General features: G+C 46.1%; 1 protein-coding gene across 2 annotated transcripts in view; it reads left to right on the forward strand.

The window, feature by feature from the left end:
- CERS3 (ceramide synthase 3) overlaps positions 1 to 22314 on the forward strand; it is a 103576-nt gene extending 81262 nt beyond the window's left edge. The window contains exons 11-12 of one of the 2 annotated variants that reach the window (XM_060755667.2): positions 3467 to 3514; positions 21137 to 22314. In XM_060755667.2, coding sequence (XP_060611650.2) covers positions 3467 to 3514; positions 21137 to 21259 — 171 coding nt within the window. In that variant the 3' untranslated portion in view covers positions 21260 to 22314. The remainder of the gene's footprint in view (positions 1 to 3466; positions 3515 to 21136) is intronic. The other variant, XM_060755666.2, reaches the window with a different exon arrangement.
- The last annotated feature ends 269 nt before the right edge of the window (positions 22315 to 22583 follow it).

The raw sequence follows: 22583 nt of genomic DNA on the forward strand, positions 1-22583 counted from the left end.
TTCCTAACAGTCTTGGCCCCCTTCCTTTTCCTTTTCCCTTTCCTTTTCCACTTAAGCAGCTGAGGGGGAAAAGAAAGGAGACTGAGGCTGTTAGGAATGGTTGGTGTTGAAGTCCAAAACATCAGGAGGAAAGGTCCAAGTTTGCCCATGCCTGGAATAGTAGATCTAAAGTATGTCTAGCCCATGTTTTAGACCAGGGGTCTCCAAACTATGGCCCGCGGGCCACTTCCAGCCCACCAAGGGAACTTATCCGACCTGCGAAGGAGGAGCCCCCCCCCCCACACACAGTGCCCCTCCCTTGGCTTGCTCACGCTATCCGTCAGGCCCGATGGGCAGCGTGAGCCAGCCAAGGGCAGCTGCTCCGCATGGCCTACTTGCATGTAAAGCACCTCGCGAGTAGGCCGCACGGGGCTACTCCTCCCTTGGCAGGCTCACGCTGCCCATTGGGCCCGATGGGCAGCGTGAGCCAGCCAAGGGAGGCTGCCCCGGCGCTCCATGCAGTCATACCGGCCACATGACCTTGGAGGTGTCTACGGACAACGCCGGCTCTTCGACTTAGAAATGCAGATGAGCACCACACCCCAGAGTCAGACATGACTGGACTTCATGTCAGAGGAAAACCTTTAACTAGGAAAATTGGGTGGGAGAAAGAACTCTTGTGTATTGGATGTAGGTATGAATGTTTCAGTTGGCCACCTTGATTACCATTTCATAGCCTGACAGTTTTTAGGGAGAATCCTTTGTTGAGAGGTGATTAGCTGGCCCTGATTGTTTCTTGTCTGGAGTTCCCCTGTGTTTGAGTGTTGTTCTTTATTTACAGTTATAATTTTAGAGGTTTTTTTTAGTACTGGTAGCCAGATTTTGTTCAGACTAGAAATAGGAAGATTTGCCATTCTCTGCTCCTGGAATTACTGCCTAAAGAGGGCTAGAAAGAACCCCCTCTAAGGGCCCTTCCACACAGCAAAATAAGATATGTGCAATGTGCATAGGGATTTTTTAATTGATTTTTTATTTTAAAAAAACTATAGTCCAGCCCTCCAACGGTCTGAGGGACAGTGAACTGGCCCCCGCTTTAAAAAGTTTGAGGACCCCTGTTTTAGACCATGTTGTTTTTGTTGTTGTTGTTGTTGTTGTTGTTGTTGTTGTTATGGCAGCCAGGAAATCCTCATCCACTTCCAGGAGTCCTGGTGTCCTTAACTCACCCCCCGACAATATCCATCTTTTAGAAAACTGGTAGATATAGGTCAACAGAATCCAAATATTATCTCAAGAAAGATATATTTCATATAGGCACTTGAAAGTGGTAGGCTGCTAGATGTGGAATCTGAACGGTAGTCCACGCTCTCGTTACATCCCGTATAGACTACTGCAACGCTCTCTATGTGGGGTTGCCTTTGAAGACTGTCTGGAAGCTTCAACTGGTCCAACGGACAGCAGCCAGATTGCTAACTGGAGTGGCTCTCAGGGAGCATACAACCCCCTGTTGTGCCAGCTCCACTGGCTGCCAGTTTGCTACCGGGCACAATTCAAAGTGCTGGTTTTAACCTTTAAAGCCCTAAACAGTTCTGGCCCAACTTACCTGTCCGAACGTATCTCCCCTTATGAACCATCTAGAACTTTGAGATTGTCTGGAGAGGCTTTGCTCTCGGTCCCGCCTTTGTCTCAGGTACGTTTGGCAGGGACGAGAGACAGGGCCTTCTCAGCGGTAGCCCCCTGGTTATGGAACACCCTCCCTAGAGAGATTAGATCTGCTCCCTCCCTTCTAACGTCAAAACGTGGCTGTTTGAGCAAGTGTTTACAAACACAAAGTAACGGATATGGATAAATGATATAGGAAATTGACGATTGACGATGGAATTGGACAATTCTTGACAATAAGGAGATGCCAATGATGTTGTTTTTATTGCTGTTGTGGGTTATGCAATTGTAATGTTTTTAAATTGTTTTATGATACTATATATACTGTTTTGTTGGAAACCGCCTTGAGTCGCCGACAGGCTGAGAAAGGCGGTATACAAATACAGTAAGTAAGTAAATAAATAAATATTATTCAAGACTCTCTTGGAAGCAGGCAGAAGAGAAAGTTTCCCCAGTGTACTTAGGCTGAGATCCAGAATGCTGAGATTGCAAGAAGGGAGGTGACACGCTGTGGAGGAAGCACAGAAGTGTAACTATGCAGCAGCTGTGGCATAGCTTGCAAAACCATTGTGCAATGAGATACTAGATAATTATCTTCTTACTTAATGTTAGCAAGAGCAGTTAGGTTGGGATGCCTCCATATTATTATTATTATTATTATTATTATTATTATTATTATTATTACTTTATTTATACCCCGCTAGCATCTCCCGAAGGATTCAATAGTGTTGTGAGTCAGCATTCTGACACCATACCTACTACTAGTAGTAGGAGAAGAAGAAGGAGTGATGCAGGCCGAAGCCCCAAACACAATACAACAATACAATACCTAAAGCAAATTAAAACAGCTAAGCAGAAAAACAATAACAGTAACAACAAGACACTATTAAAACTGGGCCGGCCAGAGTAGGGGTACAGGGTTAAAAGTGCTGATGTGGCGGGAGGAATGTAGGATTATAGAGTAAGTGCAGTGTGCAGTGTGCAATGATCTTGGTTCTACTAAAGTGCTTCTAGGACTTGGTGCTGGAGGTTCCTAATCTGAAAAGGCACGTCGGAACAGCCAGGTTTTCAATTCCTTCCTGAAGACTGCCAATGTAGGGGCTTGTCTAAGATCTTTCGGGAGGGTGTTCCAAAGTTGGGGGGCCACCACGGAAAAGGCCCTGTCTCGTGTCCCCACCAAGCGCGCTTGCGACGCAGGCGGGATCACGAGCAGGGCCTCTCCAGATGACCGGAGTGAGCGTGTGGGTTCGTAGACAGCGATACGGTCACGCAGGTAGGGTGGTCCCAAACCGTTCAGGGCTTTGTAGGTGAGCACCTGCACCTTAAATTGGGCTCGGAAAATAAACGGCAGCCAGTGGAGCTCCTTAAACAGGAGGGTTGACCTCTCTCTGTAATGAGCCCTGGTTAGCATCCTGGCTGCTGCTCGTTGGACCAGTTGGAATTTCCGAGCCGTTTTCAAGGGCAGCCCAATGTAGAGCGCATTGCAGTAGTCAAATCTAGAGGTGACCAAGGCATGGACCACCCCGGCCAGATCAGCCTTTGCAAGGTATGGACGCAGCTGGCGCACAAGTCCATCTCTTCTTCAGCTGAGACTCACTCCCTGCACCCCATGCTTTGCTGGCAAAACCTCTAGAACTGAAGAACCAGTACGTTCTGAGTAATTAACCACAACTCATTTCGACTTTGATGCTTAGCATGGTACGGCTTCAACTATGTTCTCGCTTCTCCATTTTTGGCATTCCATGGCCACCGACATTGTTCCTTCTAGGCAACTTCTGCTGTTTCTGTTTTGGTTGTCAATCATGCTATAGCCAATTACCCTTTCCAGGTGCTCAGGATTCCTATCCCAGCTTGGGCTAAAATAAGCAATGACAAGGTAAGTTGCATGCAAGGTTTGCATGCCCTCCTTGACGTGATGCGTCTGTCTCTGAAATTTTTTTCATCATCACCATCGTCATCGTCATTATCATCATCATCTCCTTTCTCTCTCTCTCTCTCTCTCTTTCAAGTACAGCCTGACCAAATCAAACCAAGCCTCAATGAAAAATAGATCCTTACAAATTGAGCTCCTGATTGGTCTCATTTGGGCTAAAGCTCTTTCTAATCCTGGAATGTGTCATTGATTCCCTTGAGATCTGTCTTAATCATGTTATCCTCACAAATCACCTTTTCTTCTGAATCTCTTGTCCCAGTCAATGGAGGCTGGTCCACTGGCCTTTCAGTACCAGGAGACTTGAAATCTCAGTCGTGATGAAATGTGGAGACAGTGGAGGAGTGACACTGTGGTTCAAGCACTTGCGTGGATTTCCCATCCTGGGAATTGTCTTGAGTTCTCCTTTCTCTCTCTACTGATTTGGAATTGGGTCATGTATTCATTGTGGTTTGAAATAACCTCTCGCTGCCATTTAGGGCCGTATTTGTCAGCCCAGTTTTTTTTCTTTGTGGATTCTGAATCCACACATGTGGAGTATCTGCGCCTCCGCAAGCTCCAGTGGAAAGACTTCCAAAGTTCAAATCCAGAGTTTTGGTAGTAACCCTGCCCAGTCCCCTCTGCAGGGCATAAAAGGCGCCCTGCTTGCACACTCCGCAGTTCCTCTTTTTCCGCCACAAAGCTCGCTTCAGAAACATCCTTCGCTATGTCTATAACGTGTTTTAAGCATTGCTCGCAGTGCTCGAGAAAGATTCTGGACTACCGACACGCACTCTAAGTGCCTTCTTTATCTCAGCAAGGCCCATGTTATTTATTTATTTATTTATTTATTATAACTTTTATATACCGGTCTTCTCAACCTCTGCAGAGGGACTCAGTCCGGTTCACAACAAAAGATTCATAAACAGTAGTTTAAAACATCCCATCCCATAATTAACTAAAACATTAAAATACAATCATATAATTACATAATGCCAAATCGTCAAAATGAAGTCACAATTCATCGCCATCCATCCGTGTGGTCAGGAGTTATTGACTCACTCATCAAAAGCTAAATTCCAGAGCCAGGTTTTCACCAGTTTTCTAAAAGTTAGGAGAGAAGGGGCAGATCTAATCTCCAGTGGGAGAGAATTCCAGAGCCAAGGGGCCACCACCGAGAAGGCCCTGTCCCTCGTCCCCACCAGCCACGATTGCGAGGGTGGTGGGACCAAGAACAGGGCCCCTCCAGAAGATCTTAACAACCTTGATGGTTCATAGGGGAGAATCCGTTCAGACAGATAAACTGGGCTGGAGTCGTTTAGGGATTTATAGGTCAACTCCAGCACTTTCAATTGTGCTCGGAAGCTAATTGGCAGCCAGTGGAGCTGGCGCAACAGAGGAGTAGTATGCTCCCTGTACCCCGCTCCTGTTAGTAATCTGGCTGCCGCTCGTTGGACTAATTGCAGCTTCTGGGCAGTCTTCAGAGGCAACCCCACGTAGAGAGCGTTGCAGTAGTCTATACAGGATGTAACCAGAGCATTACTTCTTCCTGCCATCATTGTTACTTCTTCCTGCTATCATTGCCAACCGTTGACGGCTCAAGCCAGGAAGAATAGGGCTGCTCACCTCAAATACCTGCTTTATCAGCAAACTTTGGCTCCTTCGGCTTCATCAGGCCAATCGCCCACCGAGCCCTCGACCTCTGCGGCAGCTAAACCGCCAGAGAAACCAAGGTCGACAACTTTGGGTACATCAAAATCCTCAAGACAAACGAGGCAGTCAAAGCAGCCGTGTACTTTAAGACGGTACAACCTCGACAGTCTTCGACCTCAAGCTCAATTGCATCTGTTCGCTCCATTTGGTCCACGAGGTCTACTGTAGTGAGGCCGCCATCTTCCACAGCGATGTGGATTGCTTTTAAGAGCACGAGGAATCTTGCCGAGCGCAGACGGTGTCCACCTCACCCCGGGTCCCCCAACTCCGGGAAAATCCCTCACTGTGTCAACCTCAGCCCAGCTGCTCATCTCCTCTTCCTCCGGCTCAACTGCTGAGGGTGACAAAGCCTTCCCTGGTGGAAGACCCTTCTGATGGTGTTCCCCAAAAGCTGCCGGAGTCACCGGTACAGTCGGTGGAGACTATCGTACAGGTGGTTCAACAGCCCCCTCCTACTCAGTCCTCAGTCAGGCAAGAGCTCTTTCCAGCCACTTCGACACCAGAAAAGGGTAGGCAAACAGCATGACTAGCTTGAGCACTAAAGGCTTCAGCTTCGAAGCAACCTCCCCCACTGGCTTCACCTCGCCCTCCACCTTCTCCACCGCTGATCTCGTCCTCCTCTTCTCCTCTCCAATCTGAGGATGAAGACCAGGACAAAGACCTTCCAGAGTTGGTTCACTCAGGTTCGGTCCTGTCTCTCAGGCTCGACCGCTCACCAACTCATGATGCCTATGAGGTTGACCCACCTTCACCAACTGACAATGTGAGGGCATTTGCAGATCAGTTGGTACAGATGGCGGATACCCTAGTTCTTGAAATGAAACAGACCTCTAAAGTGGTCACTGTTCCGGTGTTTAAGAGGGTCTAGTCAGAGGCTCCGCCTGCTCCCCTCCTACCATTTCTGCCTTATCTTCTTGAAGTGATTCAGGCGTCCTGGAAGACACCATCTTTGATACCGCCATCCTCTAAAAGAATTGAGGCTTGGTTTTGTACAGACAACAAGGGCCTCGAGTGGTTGAAACGCCATCCCGACCTGAATTCCATCATTAAAAAACTCTAAAATTATAACAGCTAAACAACAGAGAGGAAAAAGGCACAGATTAACACCTCCCAGCAACAGATTTTCCCAGGCGCAGGCAGGCCTTCAAATGCTAATGAAGGTGATCAGCTAACATTCACACCTAACTGCAGCAGGGAAGAGCTCCTTGCCCCACCCCAGCCATTCCACAGATATATCTAAACCCATTGTCCTAATTCCAACAGACCTCTACCTCTGAGGATGCTTGCCATAGATGCAGGCGAAACGTCAGGAGAAATGCCTCTAGAACATGGCTCTATAGCCCGAAAAAACCCACAAGAACCTACTGAATTCCATCGTCGTTAAGGTGGCCCAAACTTCAGGCAGGCAGTCTTCAACTCCTTCTACTCAGCCACTGAAGCTACTGGCTGGCGATAGACCAGGCATGGGCAAACATCGGCCCTCCCTCTAGGTGTTTTGGACTGTAACTCTCACAATTCCTAAAAGCCGGTAGGCTGTTAGTAATTGTGGGAATTGAAGTCCAAAATACCTGGAGGGCTGAAGTTTGCCCATGCCTGTGCTAGACCATCTGCAGAATCAAAGATATGACCGTTGTGTGCTGAGAATGCCAACATACCCATTTAGCCTAAATATGTGTGCATGTGGTTAAACCTTTAATCAGGGTTTGATTAAGGCAAAAACAGGCAAACCTGAACAAGAAGCCAGAAATGAGATCTATTTTCCTGACTGCATATTCCAAATTCTTTTTCATCGTTTTGCTTCCATAACACAATAGGGACTTGATGTTTTAAATGTTGACTTTGAAATCCCAGGTGCGCCATCCTTTCAATGAATTGATAATGTCCAAGTGACAGTAGGAGGCAATGAGCCTGTGATGTGGCGTTTCCTTTCATTTGAACCCTTAACTTTTCAATTACGGCGTTCTAGAAAATATGGAAGCCAAAGTCTTACTTGTGCAAAGGCAGTGTCGGAAGCTATGGAGTTCTTCCTTGGACCTCTCATTCTTTTTTGGATCCCAGGCAGTTGCTTTCTCTAGATCAGTGTTTCTCAACCCTCCTAATTCTGCGATCCCTTATATTGTGGTGACCCCCAACCATAAAAATTTTTTTGTTGCTACTTTGTAACTGTAATTGTGCTACTTTTATGAATTGTAATGAAAATATCTGAGATGCAGGATGTATTTTCATTCATAGGACCAAATTTGGCACAAATACCTTATATGCCCAAATTTGAATTCTGGTGGGATGGAGGGGGGGGGGGGTTGATTTTGTCATTTGGGAGTTGTAGTTGCTGGGATTTATAGTTCGCCTACAATCAAAGAGCATTCTGAATTCCACCAATGATGGAATTGAACCCAACTTGGCACACAGAACTCCCATGACCAACAGAAAATACCAGAAGGGTTTGATAGGCATTGACCTTGAATTTGGGAGTTGTAGTTCGCCTACATCCAGAGAGCACTGTGGATCTAGACCAAACTTGGCACAAATACTCAATATGCCCAAATGTGAACACTGGTGGAGTTTGGGGAAAATAGACCTTGACCTTTGAGAGTTGTAGTTAATGGGATTTATAGTTCACCTATAATCAAAGAGTATTCTGAACTCCACCAACGATAGAATTGGGCCAAACCTCCCACACAGAACCCCCATGTGGGCCACAGCAACGCATGGCAGGGGACGGCTAGTTAAATATAAAACCAGATTAAACAACCAATATAAATAAAAACATGTATCAGATTACAGTTTCACAGGCCTTCTATTTATTCACAAAGCCACAGCAAAAGCATTCCGTTTCCCTTGGGAAACCTCTCCCTAACCCCAATAGAATTGGGCCACACTTCCCACTCAGAAACCTCATGATCAACAGAAAATATTGTGGGTTGTTGTAGGTTTTTCAGGCTGTATGGCCATGTTCCAGAAGCATTCTCTCCTGATGTTTTGCCTGCATCTGTGGCAGGCCATCTTCAGAGGACCTCACAACCTCTAAGGATGCCTGCCATAGATGCAGGCGAAATGTCAGGATAGAATGCTTCTAGAACATGGCCATACATCCCAAAAAACCTACAACAACCCAGTGATTCCAGCCATGAAAGCCTTCGACAACACAGAAAATACTGTATTTTCCGATGGTTTCTGGCGACCCCTCTGACACCTCCTCGTGACCCCCCCAGGGGTCCCAACCCCCAGGTTGAGAAACACTGCTCTAGATGTTCTCTTGAATCCAGCATAAGTCTTGCAGGTGAACAACTGCTACATCAACAAAATCTGAGTGGAGATCATATGGACAATTGTACTATTGCAAATGGCCAGGTCTGCTTCCTTCAACGTGGTGCCCTGTAGACCAGACATGGGCCAACTTGAGCCCTTCAGATGTTTTGAACTTCAACTTCCACAGTTCCTCAGTATGTGGACAACATCCTCCAGTACATAGATGACATACGCATAGCACAGGCGTATGTCATCTATGGGCCAACTTGGGCCCTCCAGGTATTTTGGACGACAACTCCAAAACACCTGGAGGGCCAAAGTTTGCTCATGCCTGGCGTAGACCATAAATACACCAAAATTTAATACAGTTGTTATTATTTTTTATCGTGTCAGGCAACCGAACAGTTGTATTACATTTTTGACAGAGCAAATAAACAAACATACAAAAGACACAGAGTTAGCAAGCTTGGTAGTTGATTAAATGTCCTTTGACCAGTATCTGGCCACTTGGAGTGCCTCTGGTGTTTCCTCAAGGAGGTCCTCCATTGTGCATGTGGCAGGGCTCAGGTTACATTGCAGCAAGTGGTCTGTAGTTTGCTCTTCTCCACACTCGCATGTCGTGGATTCCACTTTGTAGCCCCATTTCTGAAGGTTGGCTCTGCATACAGTTATATGATCATAAGAATGTATATTATATCTATGCTATAGTACTATCACACTCAATGTGCTAGCAGACTTTGATTTGCTGTTGACAAACTTTGGTTTAAAAAAGGGGACTTACAAACTTGTGCATTCTGCTGTAGGAATCAGCTGTTTATTCCACATTAGGAAGTTTTGAATTAAGAGACTTGCCAAAAAAAAAAAAGACGTGCAAACTCTGATTTGTTATTGATAAACTTTTGGTTTTTAAAAAGGACTTGCAAACTTGTGCATTTTGCTGTAGGAATCATGTGCCGTTACGCCCAGACGCTTTAAAATAAAACTTTGACGTGCTGGTATCTATGTCTGGGCGAACTGCTGGGGTCTTTCTTTAGGCAGATTGAGCTTTCTTGAATAACGGAGTCCACTTCAAGTTTGAAACATCAAACAGGGTATTTATTCGCAAAGTCCTGGTAGACTTGGCTCAGCTTATCAATATTACAAAACAAACAGTCAATTGGGATTCAGTAGTTGAGGCAATCTTTCTCCAAAAAGGGTAAAATGAATTCTGGGATCCTTTTCTCAAACCCTGAGCTCCTATGGTCGGAAAAGGACAGGCTTTTCCTCTATCTATAGGCCTGGATTAGCTTTTGGAGGCAATTGCTCAATACTAGCTATCGCTCAATGAAGTCAATATTCCATTAACTTCTCTATAACTATCTAGATCAGAGGTTCTCAACCTTCCTCATGCCGCGACCCCTTAATACAGTTACTCATGTTGTAGTGACCCCCAACTATAAAATTACTTTCATTGTTACTTCATAACTGTAATTTTGCTACTGTTATGAATCACAATGTAAATATCTGATATGCAGGATCTATTTTCATTCACTGGACCAAACTGGGCACAAATATCTGATACACCCAAATCTGTATACTGGTGGGGTTGGGTGGGGGTGTGATTGAGTTTGTCATTTGGGAGTTGTAGTTGCTGGGATTTGCAGTTCATCTATAATCAGAGAGCATTCTGAACTCCACCAATGATGAAATTGAACCAAACTTGGCACACAGAACTCCCATGACCAACAGAAAATACTGGGAGGGTTTGGTGGGCTTTGACCTTGAGTTTGGGAGTTGTAGTTCACCTACATCCAGAGATCACTGTGGATTCAAACAATGATGGATCTGGACCAAACTTGGCTCAATATGCCCAAATGTGAACACTGGTGGAGTTTGGGAAAAATAGACCTTGACCTTTGGGAGTTGTAGTTACTAGGATTTATAGTTCACCTACAATCAAAGAGTATTCTGAACTCCACCAACGATAGATTTGGGCCAAATTTGGCACACAGAACCCCCATGAACAACAGAAAATACTGTGTTTTCTGATGGTCTTTGGTGACCCCTCTGACGCCCCCTCGTGACCCCTCCAGGAGTCCCGACCCCCAGGTTGAGAAACGCTGATCTAGATAGTCCTCTATAACTATATAAATAGTTCTCTTTTTATCTATCTATCTCTAACTAAATAACTCAATCAAACTCAATTGTTTTCTATCTATGACTCAATTGTTTTTACAATGATATCTTCGGAGGTACCTGTCTGCCAACAGCACATCATGAATTCTTCCTTAAGACTGAAGGGGCAGGGAGACCTCCAATATGGATGCTTCTACCCTGGAAGCAGGGGCAGGCCCAAAGAGCTACTCTTTGACCAATCATTGCAGAGAGCCTGCAAACTGGCTTTCCTGCCTCTGGCTGCTAACCTTTTAGGCCTTGCAAAGGTTGCAGCAGCCTGGGAGAAACACAAGGAGAGGCTGTTTCCAGCAACTAAAAGGTAATGCAAAACCCATACTCCTGGGAGACGGAACAAATCAGTTGTTTATCCCACATAAGGAATTTTTTACTGAATCTCTGTTCAGTATACTTTGTACAAGCTGCTAGTACATTAAATGTGATAATGCTATAGCATAGATATGATATACATTCTTATGATCATATAACTGTATTACGTTTTGGTGTATAGTGGCCTTTTGCCCTCGTACTTCGGGGAATCCTTGCTCTCTATTGTTTGTAGACCATATAAGCCATCGTTGTTGCCCATATTGTCTTGCAATGGACGTGCAGGACACCAGTCTTGGGAAGCTTAGATCAGATACAGTGCTCAGCGAATCATAGAATCATAGAGTTGGAAGAGACCTCATGGGCCATCCAGTCCAACCTCCTGCCAAGAAGCAGGAATATTGCATTCAAAGCACCCCTGACAGATGGCCATCCAGCCTCTGTTTAAAAGCTTCCAAAGAAGGAGCCTCCACCACACTCCGGGGCAGAGAGTTCCACTGCTGAACGCCTCTCACAGTCAGGAAGTTCTTCCTCATGTTCAGATAGAATCTCCTTTCTTGTAGTTTGAAGCCATTGTTCCGTGTCCTAGTCTCCAGGGAAGTAGAAAACAGGCTTGTTCCCTCATCCCTGTGACTTCCTCTCACATATTTATACATGGCTATCATGTCTCCTCTCAGCCTTCTCTTCTTCAGGCTAAACATGCCCAGCTCCTTAAGCCGCTCCTCATAGGGCTTGTTCTCCAGACCCTTGATCATTTTAGTCGCCCTCCTCTGGACACATTCCAGTTTGTCGATATCTCTCTTCAATTGTGGTGCCCAGAATTGGACACAATATTCCAGGTGTGGTCTAACCAAAGCGGAATAGAGTGGTGGCATGACTTCCCTAGATCTAGACATTATGCTCCTATTGATTGATCCCATTGCCTTTTTTTTTGCTGCCACTTGACATTGTTGGCTCATGTTAACTTGTTGTCCACGAGGACTCCAAGATCTTTTTCACACGTCCTGCTTTCGAGCCAGGCATCATCCCCCATTCTGTATCTTTGCATTTCATTTTTTCTGCCTAAGTGGAGTATCTTGCATTTGTCACTGTTGAACTTCATTTTGTTCATTTTGGCCCATCATCTCTCTAATCTGTCAAGATAATTTTGAATCCTGCTCCTGTCCTCTGGAGTATTGGCTATCCCTCCCAATTTGGTGTCATCTGCACACTTGGTGTCATATGCGAAATATACCAACGTATTGCCGAAGGCTTATACCAAAATATACTAAACACAACTATTAGGGATTCGTGGCTAAGCAATCATTCCAAATCTGAACGGAAGTCTCGTAACAATGAACCCTTTAGCTCAACTCTGAGCTTTGTCTTAGGGTTAACAAAGACGTTTCTAAATAGCCCCAAAGCACCTCTTATATTGTCCTTTGTTTCCGTGCCAGCAGTGGATTTATAATTGGAGTCATTTGGAAAGCAGTGGGACACTCAGTGAGTCATGCCATCCTGTCTGGCCTTCTGATATTCTCCCAAGCGCCAAACACCCCGGAGCAGTTAGTGAATTTCAGTAACACAATGGGCAGAATTCATGGAAACGACGGAGTACCTATTTTAATAGTAAATGAATCGATGTGTTTTTTTCTTTCCCCAAGTTCATTATGACTCCATTTATTAATCGTGTCATCAGCAACCATACCATTGTGTTACAATTCTAACAGAACAAAACAAATACACAGATTAAAAAGAAAAAAAAGACACACACACAGATTCTGCAAATTTGGTAGTTGGTTAAATGTCCTTTGACCAGTATCTGGCCACTTGGAGTGCCTCTGGTGTTGCCGCAAGAAGGTCCTCCATTGTGCATTTGGCAGGGCTCAGGTTGCATTGCAGCAGGTGGTCAGTGGTTTGTTCTTCTCCGCACTCGCATGCCGAGGATTCCACCCTGTAGCCCCATTTCTTAAGGTTGGCTCTGCATCTCGTGGTGCCAGACTGAGCGCAGTCTGTTCAGCGCCTTCCAAGTCGCCCAGTCTTCTGTGTGCCCAGGGGGGAGTCTCTCATCTGGTATCGCCCATGGATTGAGGTGCTGGGTTTGGGCCTGCCACTTTTGGACTCTCGCTTGCTGGGGTGTTCCAGCGAGTGTCTCTGTAGATCTAAGAAAACTGTGTCTTGATTTAAGTCGTTGACGTGCTGGCTGATACCCAAACAGGGGATGAGCTGGAGATGTCTCTGCCTTGGTCCTTTCACTATTGGCTGCTACTTCCCGGCCGATGTCAGGTGGTGCAATATCGGCTAAGCAGTGTAATTTCTCCAGTGGTGTAGGCCGCAGATACCCCGTTATAATGCGGCATGTCTCATTAAGAGCCACATCCACTGTTTTAGTATGGTGAGATGTGTTCCACACTGGGCATGCATACTCAGCAGCAGAGTAGCACAGCACAAGGGCAGATGTCTTCACTGTGTCTGGTTGTGATCCCCAGGTTGTGCCAGTCAGCTTTCGTATGATGTTGTTTCTAGCGCCCACTTTTTGCTTGATGTTCAGGCAGTGCTTCTTGTAGGTCAGAGCACGGTCAAGTGACTCCCAGGTATTGAGTGAGTAATAATAATAACAATATATACAACTCTTTCTCCCCTAGGGGACTCGGGGTGGTTTCCAAATCGTAAAAACACAAAACCATACAGAATAAGCAAAAACAAAACAAAAATAAAAACAAAACAATATATAGGCTTAAATTTGTCAGCACAACATATCTATATAAATAAAAATGTAATGTTCATTTGTGGGATTAACAGAACTCAAAAACCACTGGACGAATTGACACCAAATTTGGAAACAAGACACCTAGCAACCCAATGTATGTCCTTCATTCAAAAAAAAATGATTTTGTCATTTGAGAGTTGTAGTTGCTGGGATTTATAGTTCACCAAAAATCAAAGAGCATTCTGAACCCCACCAACGATGGAATCGAACCAGACTTGGCACGCAGTTCTCCCATGACCAACAGAAAATACTGGAAGGCTTTGGTGGGCAGTGTCCTTTGGTTTTGGAGTTGTAGTTCACCTACATCCAGAGATCAGTGCGGACTCAAATAACGATTGATCTGGACCAAACTCTACATGAATACCCAATATGCTCAAATGTGAATATTGGTGGAGTTTGGGGAAAATAGAATCTTGACATTTGGGAGTTGTAGTTGCTGGGATTTGTAGTTCACCTACAATCACAGAGCATTCTGAACCCCACCAATGATAGAATTGGGCCAAACCTCCCACACAGAACCCCCATGACCACAGCAACGTGTGGCAGAACTCCCATGACCACAGCAACGTGGGCCACAGCAACGTGTGGCAGGGGACAGCTAGTATATAATAAAACAAATCCCACATTATTCATGGCAAGATTAACCTATTAGGGCTGGAATTTCAGAAAGAACCTATTTTATTTATTTATTTATTTCCTATATTTATACCCCACCCTTCTCCTCCTGAAGTGGGGCTCAATTTGGGATGGCCAGGCCGGGGCTAGTGCAAAGTAAGCCATAGGGGGCCAGGGGCATGAGTAAAATGCAATAACCAGACTCAACAATAGTAGTAATGGGGCCTGTAGATGCTTATTTCCTGAGCCAGTTGGGGAACTGACCAGGGTAATAGGTGGGGGTGAAGGGCCAGATTCTAACTAGCGGCCAGGGGCTGGAGCTTGTACTAGTTTATTTATTTATTTTATTTATTTATTTCTCATGTCAGGGCAGCCAGTCAGTTATATTACATTTCTAACAGAACAAAGCAAACAAACAGAGAAAATACAAAATGTGTGAGTTTGGTAGTTGATTAAATGTCCTTTGACCATGCACAATGAAGGTCCTCCCTTGTGCATGTGGCAGGGCTCAGGTTGCATTGCAGCAGGTGGTCAGTGGTTTGCTCTTCTCCGCTCTCACATGTTGTGGATTCCACTTTGTAGCCCCATTTCTGAAGGTTGGCTCTGCATCTCGTGGTGCCAGAGCGCAGTCTGTTCAGCGCCTTCCAAGTCGCCCAGTCCTCTGTGTGCCCAGGGGGGAGTTTCTCATTTGGTATCAGCCATTGGTTGAGGTTCTGGGTTTGAGCCTGCCACTTTTGGACTCTCGCTTGCTGAGGTGTTCCAGCGAGTGTCTCTGTAGATCTTAGAAAACTAGGTTTGGATTTAAGTCGTTGACGTGTTGGCTGATACCCAAACAGGGGATGAGCTGGAGATGTCTCTGCCTTGGTCCTTTCACTATTGGCTGCCACTTCCCGGAAGATGTCAGGTGGTGCAATACCGGCTAGACAGTGTAATTTCTCCAGTGGTGTAGGGCGCAGACACCCTGTGATAATGCGGCATGTCTCATTAAGAGCCACATCCACTGTTTTAGTGTGGTGAGATGTGTTCCACACTGGGCATGCATAGCAGCAGAGTAGCACAGTGCAAGGGCAGATGTCTTCATTGTATCTGGTTGTGATCCCCAAAGTTGTGCCAGTCAGCTTTCGTATGATATTGTTTCTAGCACCCACTTTTTGCTTGATGTTCAGGCAAAGCTTCTTGTAGGTAAGAGCCTAGTCATTCTCGAAGGCCTAGTGAAACCACCAAGTCTTCAAGCTCTTACAAAAAGAGGAGAGGGATGGGGCCTGTCTTATATCCCTGGGGAGGGCGTTCCCAAGGCGCGGGGGGCCACAACCGAGAAGGCTCTCTCCCCACAAGTAACACTTCGTTTAATAGAAAATATTATTGCCATTTTAAAATGATGGAAAAGAAGAAAGTGAGTGGCTTTTCTAGGGCTGTCTGTCAGGGTGATTTGAATGGAATATTCCTGCTTCTTGGCAGGGGGGTGGACTGGATGGCCCATGAGGTCTCTTCCAACTCTATGATTCTATGATTCTATTTACTCAGTGGCCAGGACTGAATGGATGAGTCACCCATGGTGGCTTCCTCTGTTGCCTTTGCTCAGTGTCTCATAGCAGGGCCCATCAAAACTCTGGAACTGAAACACAGTTGTTCCAAGCAAAGGATGCAGCTGGGAACACAAGGCACTGTGAAAAGCTCTGACTGAAGTCAAAGCAAATGTTGAAAAGCTTTCAGGAAGGGAGATGAAAAGGTGGGGAAAACACAGGGGCGGCTCGTCCATTACGCGAAGTAAGCGGTCGCAGAACACTTTTTTTGCCAGGGGCGCAGAGGCGCCTCTGTAAATGCCCCTCGACCGCCACTTGAGGAGCGCCCTCTCAGCTCACAACAGCCCTAGCAGTCCGGGGGGAGCCTCGGCTTTCTTGCCTCACTGCCGGGCGATCCTCTTCCCAAAGGGGCCGGGCCCTTGAGCCTCGCCTAGCCCTCTCGTTCCTGCTCCACCCGGCCACCGGGTGCGTGAGCAGAGCCGGTGCTCAATCGTTCTCCGCGTTCGATCCCTTCCCCATGACCAGCTCCCTTTCCTGATCCCCTGGCGCTCCACCCGCCTCCTCTCCTCTCCCCAATCCACAGGTGGGCCAAGGGGCGGAGCCGCCGTGCCTGGCCCGCTTCGGGTCCGGAGGTGTGTCTGAAGACCCCAGCGTGCACACCAAAAGTCGCCTCTTCTGACTTTTTCTTCAGCCATTGAGAGAGAGAGAGAGAGAGAGAGAGAGCCCCTCCGGCTGGAGGTATGTCCCACCTCCGCTCTCTCCTTTGTTTTTGCACCTACCTTCAGGAAAGGTGGGCATCTCCACCTCTGTCTCTGTCTCTCTCTCTCTCTCGGTCCCAATGGCTGAGGAGAAAGTCAGGAGAAGAGATAACTTTTGGTGCACACGCCAGGGTCTTCAGGCACGCCTCCGGACCCAAAGCGGGCCAGGCAAGGGAGCAAGTGTGGCAAGTGTAGTTACTGGGATGTATAGTTCACCTACAATCAAAGAGCATTCTGAACTCCACCAATGATGGAATTGAACCAAATATGGCACACAGAACTCCCACGACAAACAGAAAATATATATATCAAAGATTTGGGGGGGGGGGGGGAAATACTGTTTGCTTACTGTTGAAAATTACCTAGGGCCGCCTCTGGGAAAACACCATGAAACATCTTCAGTCCGAGCTTGTGAAGCTAGGTGAGATAGTTCCTGCACAGTACAAAGTCTGAAGGCGGTCATCAAAGTCTGAGGTAATGCATAGGGCAAGGAAATATATCATCACAAACACATCTACATGTTCATATTTAGACCAGAGGTAACTTCAGCATGTGCTGACCCAAGGCTTCAAGGCACCCAGATTTCTGCCAGGCACACATGTCCCTTTTGATTCCTGGAGGGTGTTCTTTGTCTTCGGTGTCACCTTGGACCCCTAGAAAAAGTTGTTGCCTTTTCTTAAATGAGATTCGACTCAGGAAGCACCAGTGGGTGATTTGAACAAGATAATACCTCATCAGCTGTCTGTGGGGAAAAGGTTGTTTTTCCTGTCTTCTTACTGATGATGTGCCAAGTTTATGTTAGAATATTTACAGTACGATTTGTTTGTTTGGATACCCGTCCACGTAATGCTCTGGAAAAGACAACAGTGCGAACCCCAGGAAGTTTATGTTGTGTGGTTGAGTTTGGAAGAACTGTTGCTTTGATTTCCCTTTCTTAACCTCACTCTGATCTCATGGAAACTTAACCTCCAAATGGGTGAGCAGGGCGGAAGTCAGGGTCAAGTTGTTGGAAATGTTAGGTGAGAGACCAGAAGAGGAACCAGGTAAGTTGCAAACTCAGTTTGGCTGAACAGAAGAGGGGGAAGTCACTTCCTCCTTTCCTCCCTCCTTTCTCCAAGGAATGCAGGTGACTTTCCTGATATCTGCAAAAGTGCCCATGATGGCCAGGAGCTCTCTGGAGCTTAATGGACACCACTGTAGTGACAAAATATTCACAATGGTAAGGGTGACTGTCTTGCAAGGCTGAACTGGACTCAGCCCAACTGAATTGTCCTGACAGTGCCACAGTTTAGAAGTGGAATGGTACAAATACCAAAGCCAGCATCTGGAACTGTTCTAGATTTTGTGGTCTGTGTATACAAGCCCTTAGGCTCTGGGAGAACAGAGTTTGAATGCCCATTCAGATACGATACATTACACTTTCTTTGTCTTGGAGGAGTGGCAAACCTCTCTGAACAAGATTACCAAGAAAACCCTATTAAGGTACATGGTTATGTTCCTGTGGAATCACTACTGTGTGAGCTCCCGGTGGCGCAGTGGGTTAAACCCCTGTGCCGGCAGGACTGAAGACAGACAGGTTGCAGGTTCAAATCCGGGGAGAGGCAGATAAGCTCCCTCTATCAACTCCAGCTCCTCATGTGGGGACATGAGAGAAGCCTCCCACAAGGATGATAAAAACATCAAATCATCCGGGTGTCCCCCGGGCAACGTCCTTGCAGACGGCCAATTCTCTCACACCAGAAGCGACTTGCAGTTTCTCATGTCGCTCCTGACACGACAAAAAAAAAGTTTGGCTGAAATGCTACTTGCTTACCTGTGAGATCCATGTGCTTTATTTTTTTTCCCCAGGAAAATTGAATCATATCTCATTGTTCTTCGCTGATATTGTGAGGGATAAAATGTGGTATGGAAAAGGCAAGAACTTACTGGATTTGGCCTCACTCTCCCTCACACTCAACTGTGTGCTACTGTGACTGATGAAGGCTATAGTAGTACATAGGCTTGGTTGATCAAGAAAAAAAATGGTTCTAAACCCGTTTCGTATATAGGGGACGCTGGTGGCTCGATTTTGAAATTATTTCCGAAATTTTCTTTAAAAAAAGATTGGAAATACCAGGAAATACGAATTGCTTTCTTTGTTTCGTTAATGGAAGGTGCTCCTCCCTCCCTCCAGGACCATTAAAATCTCGCAGTTTCCCTTCCTTCCCTTGCGACGAGCTTCTCTCACCTTTCCTTCCCTTCCCGGCAAGCTGTCCGTCATGCAGAAGGGAGAGGTGGGTGTGGCCAAGCACAGCCCTCCTTGGAGGCCACGCCCCCAGCGACCTCCAAGGAGCGCTGTGCTTGGCCACGCCCACCTCTCCCTTCTGCATGACGGACAGCTTGCCGGGAAGGAAAGGAAAGGTGAGAGATTTTAAAACAAAATCTAAATAAAATACCTTTAGAAGCGATATCGACGTGTTTTGGCAACCAGGAAGTGTTTTTGCCATATCGAAGCCACGTCAGCCATATTCCTTACGACTTCCGGCAGTGAATTGTAAATGCTGGGGGCATGGCCTTCAGGAACAGCTGATCTTACCCACGCCCACCTCCTTCCTCCTTGCATCGGTGGCTTTGCGAGGTGGGCTTTGCGAGGTGGGCATGGCTACACCCAGCTCTTCCGCATCGCCGCTTGTCGCCAGGGAGGTAGCCACGCCCACCTCACAAAGCCCAACTCGCAAAGCCGCTGATGCAAAGAGTAAGGAGGTGGGCGTGGGTAAGAACAGCTGTTCCTGAAGGCCACGCCCCCAGCATTTACGATTCACTGCCGGAAGTCGTAAGGAATATGGCCGACGCGGCTTCGATATGGCAAAAACACTTCCGGGTTGCCAAAACGCGTCGATATCGCTTCTAAAGGTATTTTATTTACGATTTCAGAACAATATTAGAAATTAACGAGTTGGATCAACCAAGCCTAGTAGTACAATATGGCCATTGTATTTTGGACTTCACGTGGATATGTGAAACCATGGATAATAGCAAACCCTACTGAAATGAATGCCTTGCAGGCCATATTGTGTTGGAAGTGGCTACTCTTTGTACTGGTCCTGTGGATACGGGGGAAGGGGGGTCATACTGTAGTCAAAAGCACATGGCACATATTAGGTTGAGACTTGACAATCTATCAGTGTACTATCTACTGGAAACTCTGCCTGCAATGGCGATGAAATGTGCCATTGGTGTGGCCAAGCCCTATATGTGATGGACACAACCTGTTGGGATGGTGGCAATTTATGCATACTGTTCTGTCGTGCGCTGGGCCTGTAAATAATTGTCTTTAGAATAGGATGTGCAACCTTTGCCCAACAGGAAGCCAGGGGGCCCAAAGAGTAGTTCTCAGAGGGCTTCACCACAAATAGTCTTTAGATGGCTTGTGAAGTACAACAAAGTCCTTTATTAACGAACAATCAAACCGAAACTTCTCTAATCTTCAGCAAAATTAGGCAACTGGTGAATTCCTAATCTTGCCCACGAAGGACAGGCAACTGTCTTCAATAACTTCTTCTTTAAAGGAAAATCCCCTTTTTAACTTCTCCCAGGCTGCCTGTAATCTAACCTTTACTGACGTGGGCTCCGCTACCAGGTCAAACTGCGTCTCGAACGCCGAGTGGACCTACCAGCAAGGCAGTAGATGTTCTCCAGCTGGAGTTCTTTGGACTTTAGGGCAGTTTTCCTAGAAATTCTTAGGAGACTCATGAAACTGTTCTCCGGAATTCTTTAAAGCTTTGGGGAGGCTTCCCTGGAAAATCTTAAAGGTTGAAGCTTTTGTACAGGGGAAGTTATTATAGTGTCTTGATGTTTTGTTTTATTGTTGTTGTTTATATTGCTTAGATGTCTTAATTTGTTTAATTTGCTTTATGTATTGTATTGTTGTATTGTGTTTTGAGGCCATGGCCTATGTAAGCCGCATCGAGTCCTTCGGGAGATGCTAGCAGGGTACAAATAAAGTAATAATAATAATAATAAGTTATACACATCCTATACATAAGCTAACCTTGCTGAGACTAACTAAAAATGGCTCCCTTCCCTTCCCAATTGCCCTGAGCAAGGGGCGGGACCAAACTTAACGATGATGGACAGGTGACTTGCCCTATGACTGCAACCAAAAAAAGCCACCTATCTGCAGAGACCCTGAAACACAAGACTGCAACCAAACATTCAATGCAAAGCAAATAAAGTTGAAGCTCCTGGTACAGCTGTACCAGAACACATACATTTGCTAATGTAAACATTCTAGTTTATGGCAATGTGTCAGCCATATTATTTTGAATGCCTGTGATTGTATCGCGAAGTTCATTGCTATTCAGCCACAGCAAATCTTCCAGCATCCAAGAATGACTTGTTTACCTCTCTTTTGAGCGTTGTCCTGTTTCCCTTTTCTCTTTCCTGTTTCACTCTTCCTCCCCAGTGACGAATAGCAATGCACGTTGGCTTCTGCTAATGCTGTCTCCTGCTCTTTCTCCCCTAGAATGTGAAAGATGACAGGAGCGACGAAGAGGAGGAAGACTCCTTCAGTGATGCCGAAGAGGAGTACATGAAAAATGGACACAAGAACGGGTCGAGCCATCCTCTCCTGAACAACAACCATTAGCCCGTCGCCAGAACTGCTTCACCGCGGCGTTGCTTGCTGCATCCGTATCCCATACTGCGGTCGAGAGCTTAGCGTCAACATCTTAACCAGAGTCCAAGATTGATTTTATTGCCAGTCACTCGAGCTGGAAGAGAGCCCGTTTTTTTACGAGAGCAAACCTAATTTGCTTAACTCTATAATATGTGTTTAATGGCCCTCTTCTGAGTACACTATATCAGGCCGTACATACAGCAAACATGACCTTTTCAACTTTTTCAATGCTCAGGATGGTCTGGGATATTGTGGTTTGAAACTGAATTGATGGTACGTTCATATTTTGGTGACAGCCTTTGTATATTTTTTGCCAAGCCCCCAATGTTTTAGCTTGATTTGGGAAATGTGGAATGAGGGCAGATTCCACCAACGCATGGTTTTTAATGCAGGGAGAAACCAGGCTACTGGAATTCCTTGAGTAAAATGTTAAGTATTGTCATTGAGCTTTGAGATGGTTGAACAGAAGCTCTCCGAAGCTCTAGGTGCTCTTACTGGGAAAACTGGCTGATCCCTAATCCATCTAAAACACAGACATGTGCCTTTCACCTTAAGAACAGACAAGCATCCCGAGCTCTGAGGATCACCTGGGAAAGAATCCCACTGGAGCATTGCAGTGCACCCAAATACCTGGGAGTCCCTCTGGACCGTGCTCTTACCTACAAGAAGCACTGCCTTAACATCAAGCAAAAAGTGGGTGCTAGAAACAATATCATACAAAAGCTTACTGGCACAACCTGGGGATCACAACTAGACACAGTGAAAACATCTGCTCTTGCGCTATGCTACTCTGCTGCTGAGTATGCATGCCCAGTGTGGAACACATCTCACCACACTAAAACAGTGGATGTGGCTCTTTATGAGACATGCCGCATCATAACGGAGTGTCTGCACCCTACACCACTGGAGAAATTACACTGTTTAGCCGGTATTGAACCACCTGACATCCACCGGGAAGTAGCAGCCAATAGTGAAAGGACCAAGGCAGTGACATCTCCAGCCCATCCCTTGTTTGGGTATCAGCCAGCACGTCAATGACTTAAATCAAGAAATAGTTTTCTAAGATCTACAGAGACACTCGCTGGAACACCTCAGCAAGAGAGAGTCCAAAAGTGGCAGGTTCAAACCCAGAACCTCAGCCAATGGCTGATACCAAATGAGAGCCTCCCAACTTGGAAGGCGCTGAACAGACTGCGCTCTGGCACCACGAGATGCAGAGGCAATCTTAAAAAATAGGGCTACAAAGTGGAATCCACGACATGCAAGTGTGGAGAAGAGCAAACCACAGACCACC

The sequence above is a fragment of the Anolis sagrei genome, chromosome 9 (genome assembly GCF_037176765.1).
Source record: "Anolis sagrei isolate rAnoSag1 chromosome 9, rAnoSag1.mat, whole genome shotgun sequence".
NCBI lineage: Eukaryota > Metazoa > Chordata > Lepidosauria > Squamata > Dactyloidae > Anolis > Anolis sagrei.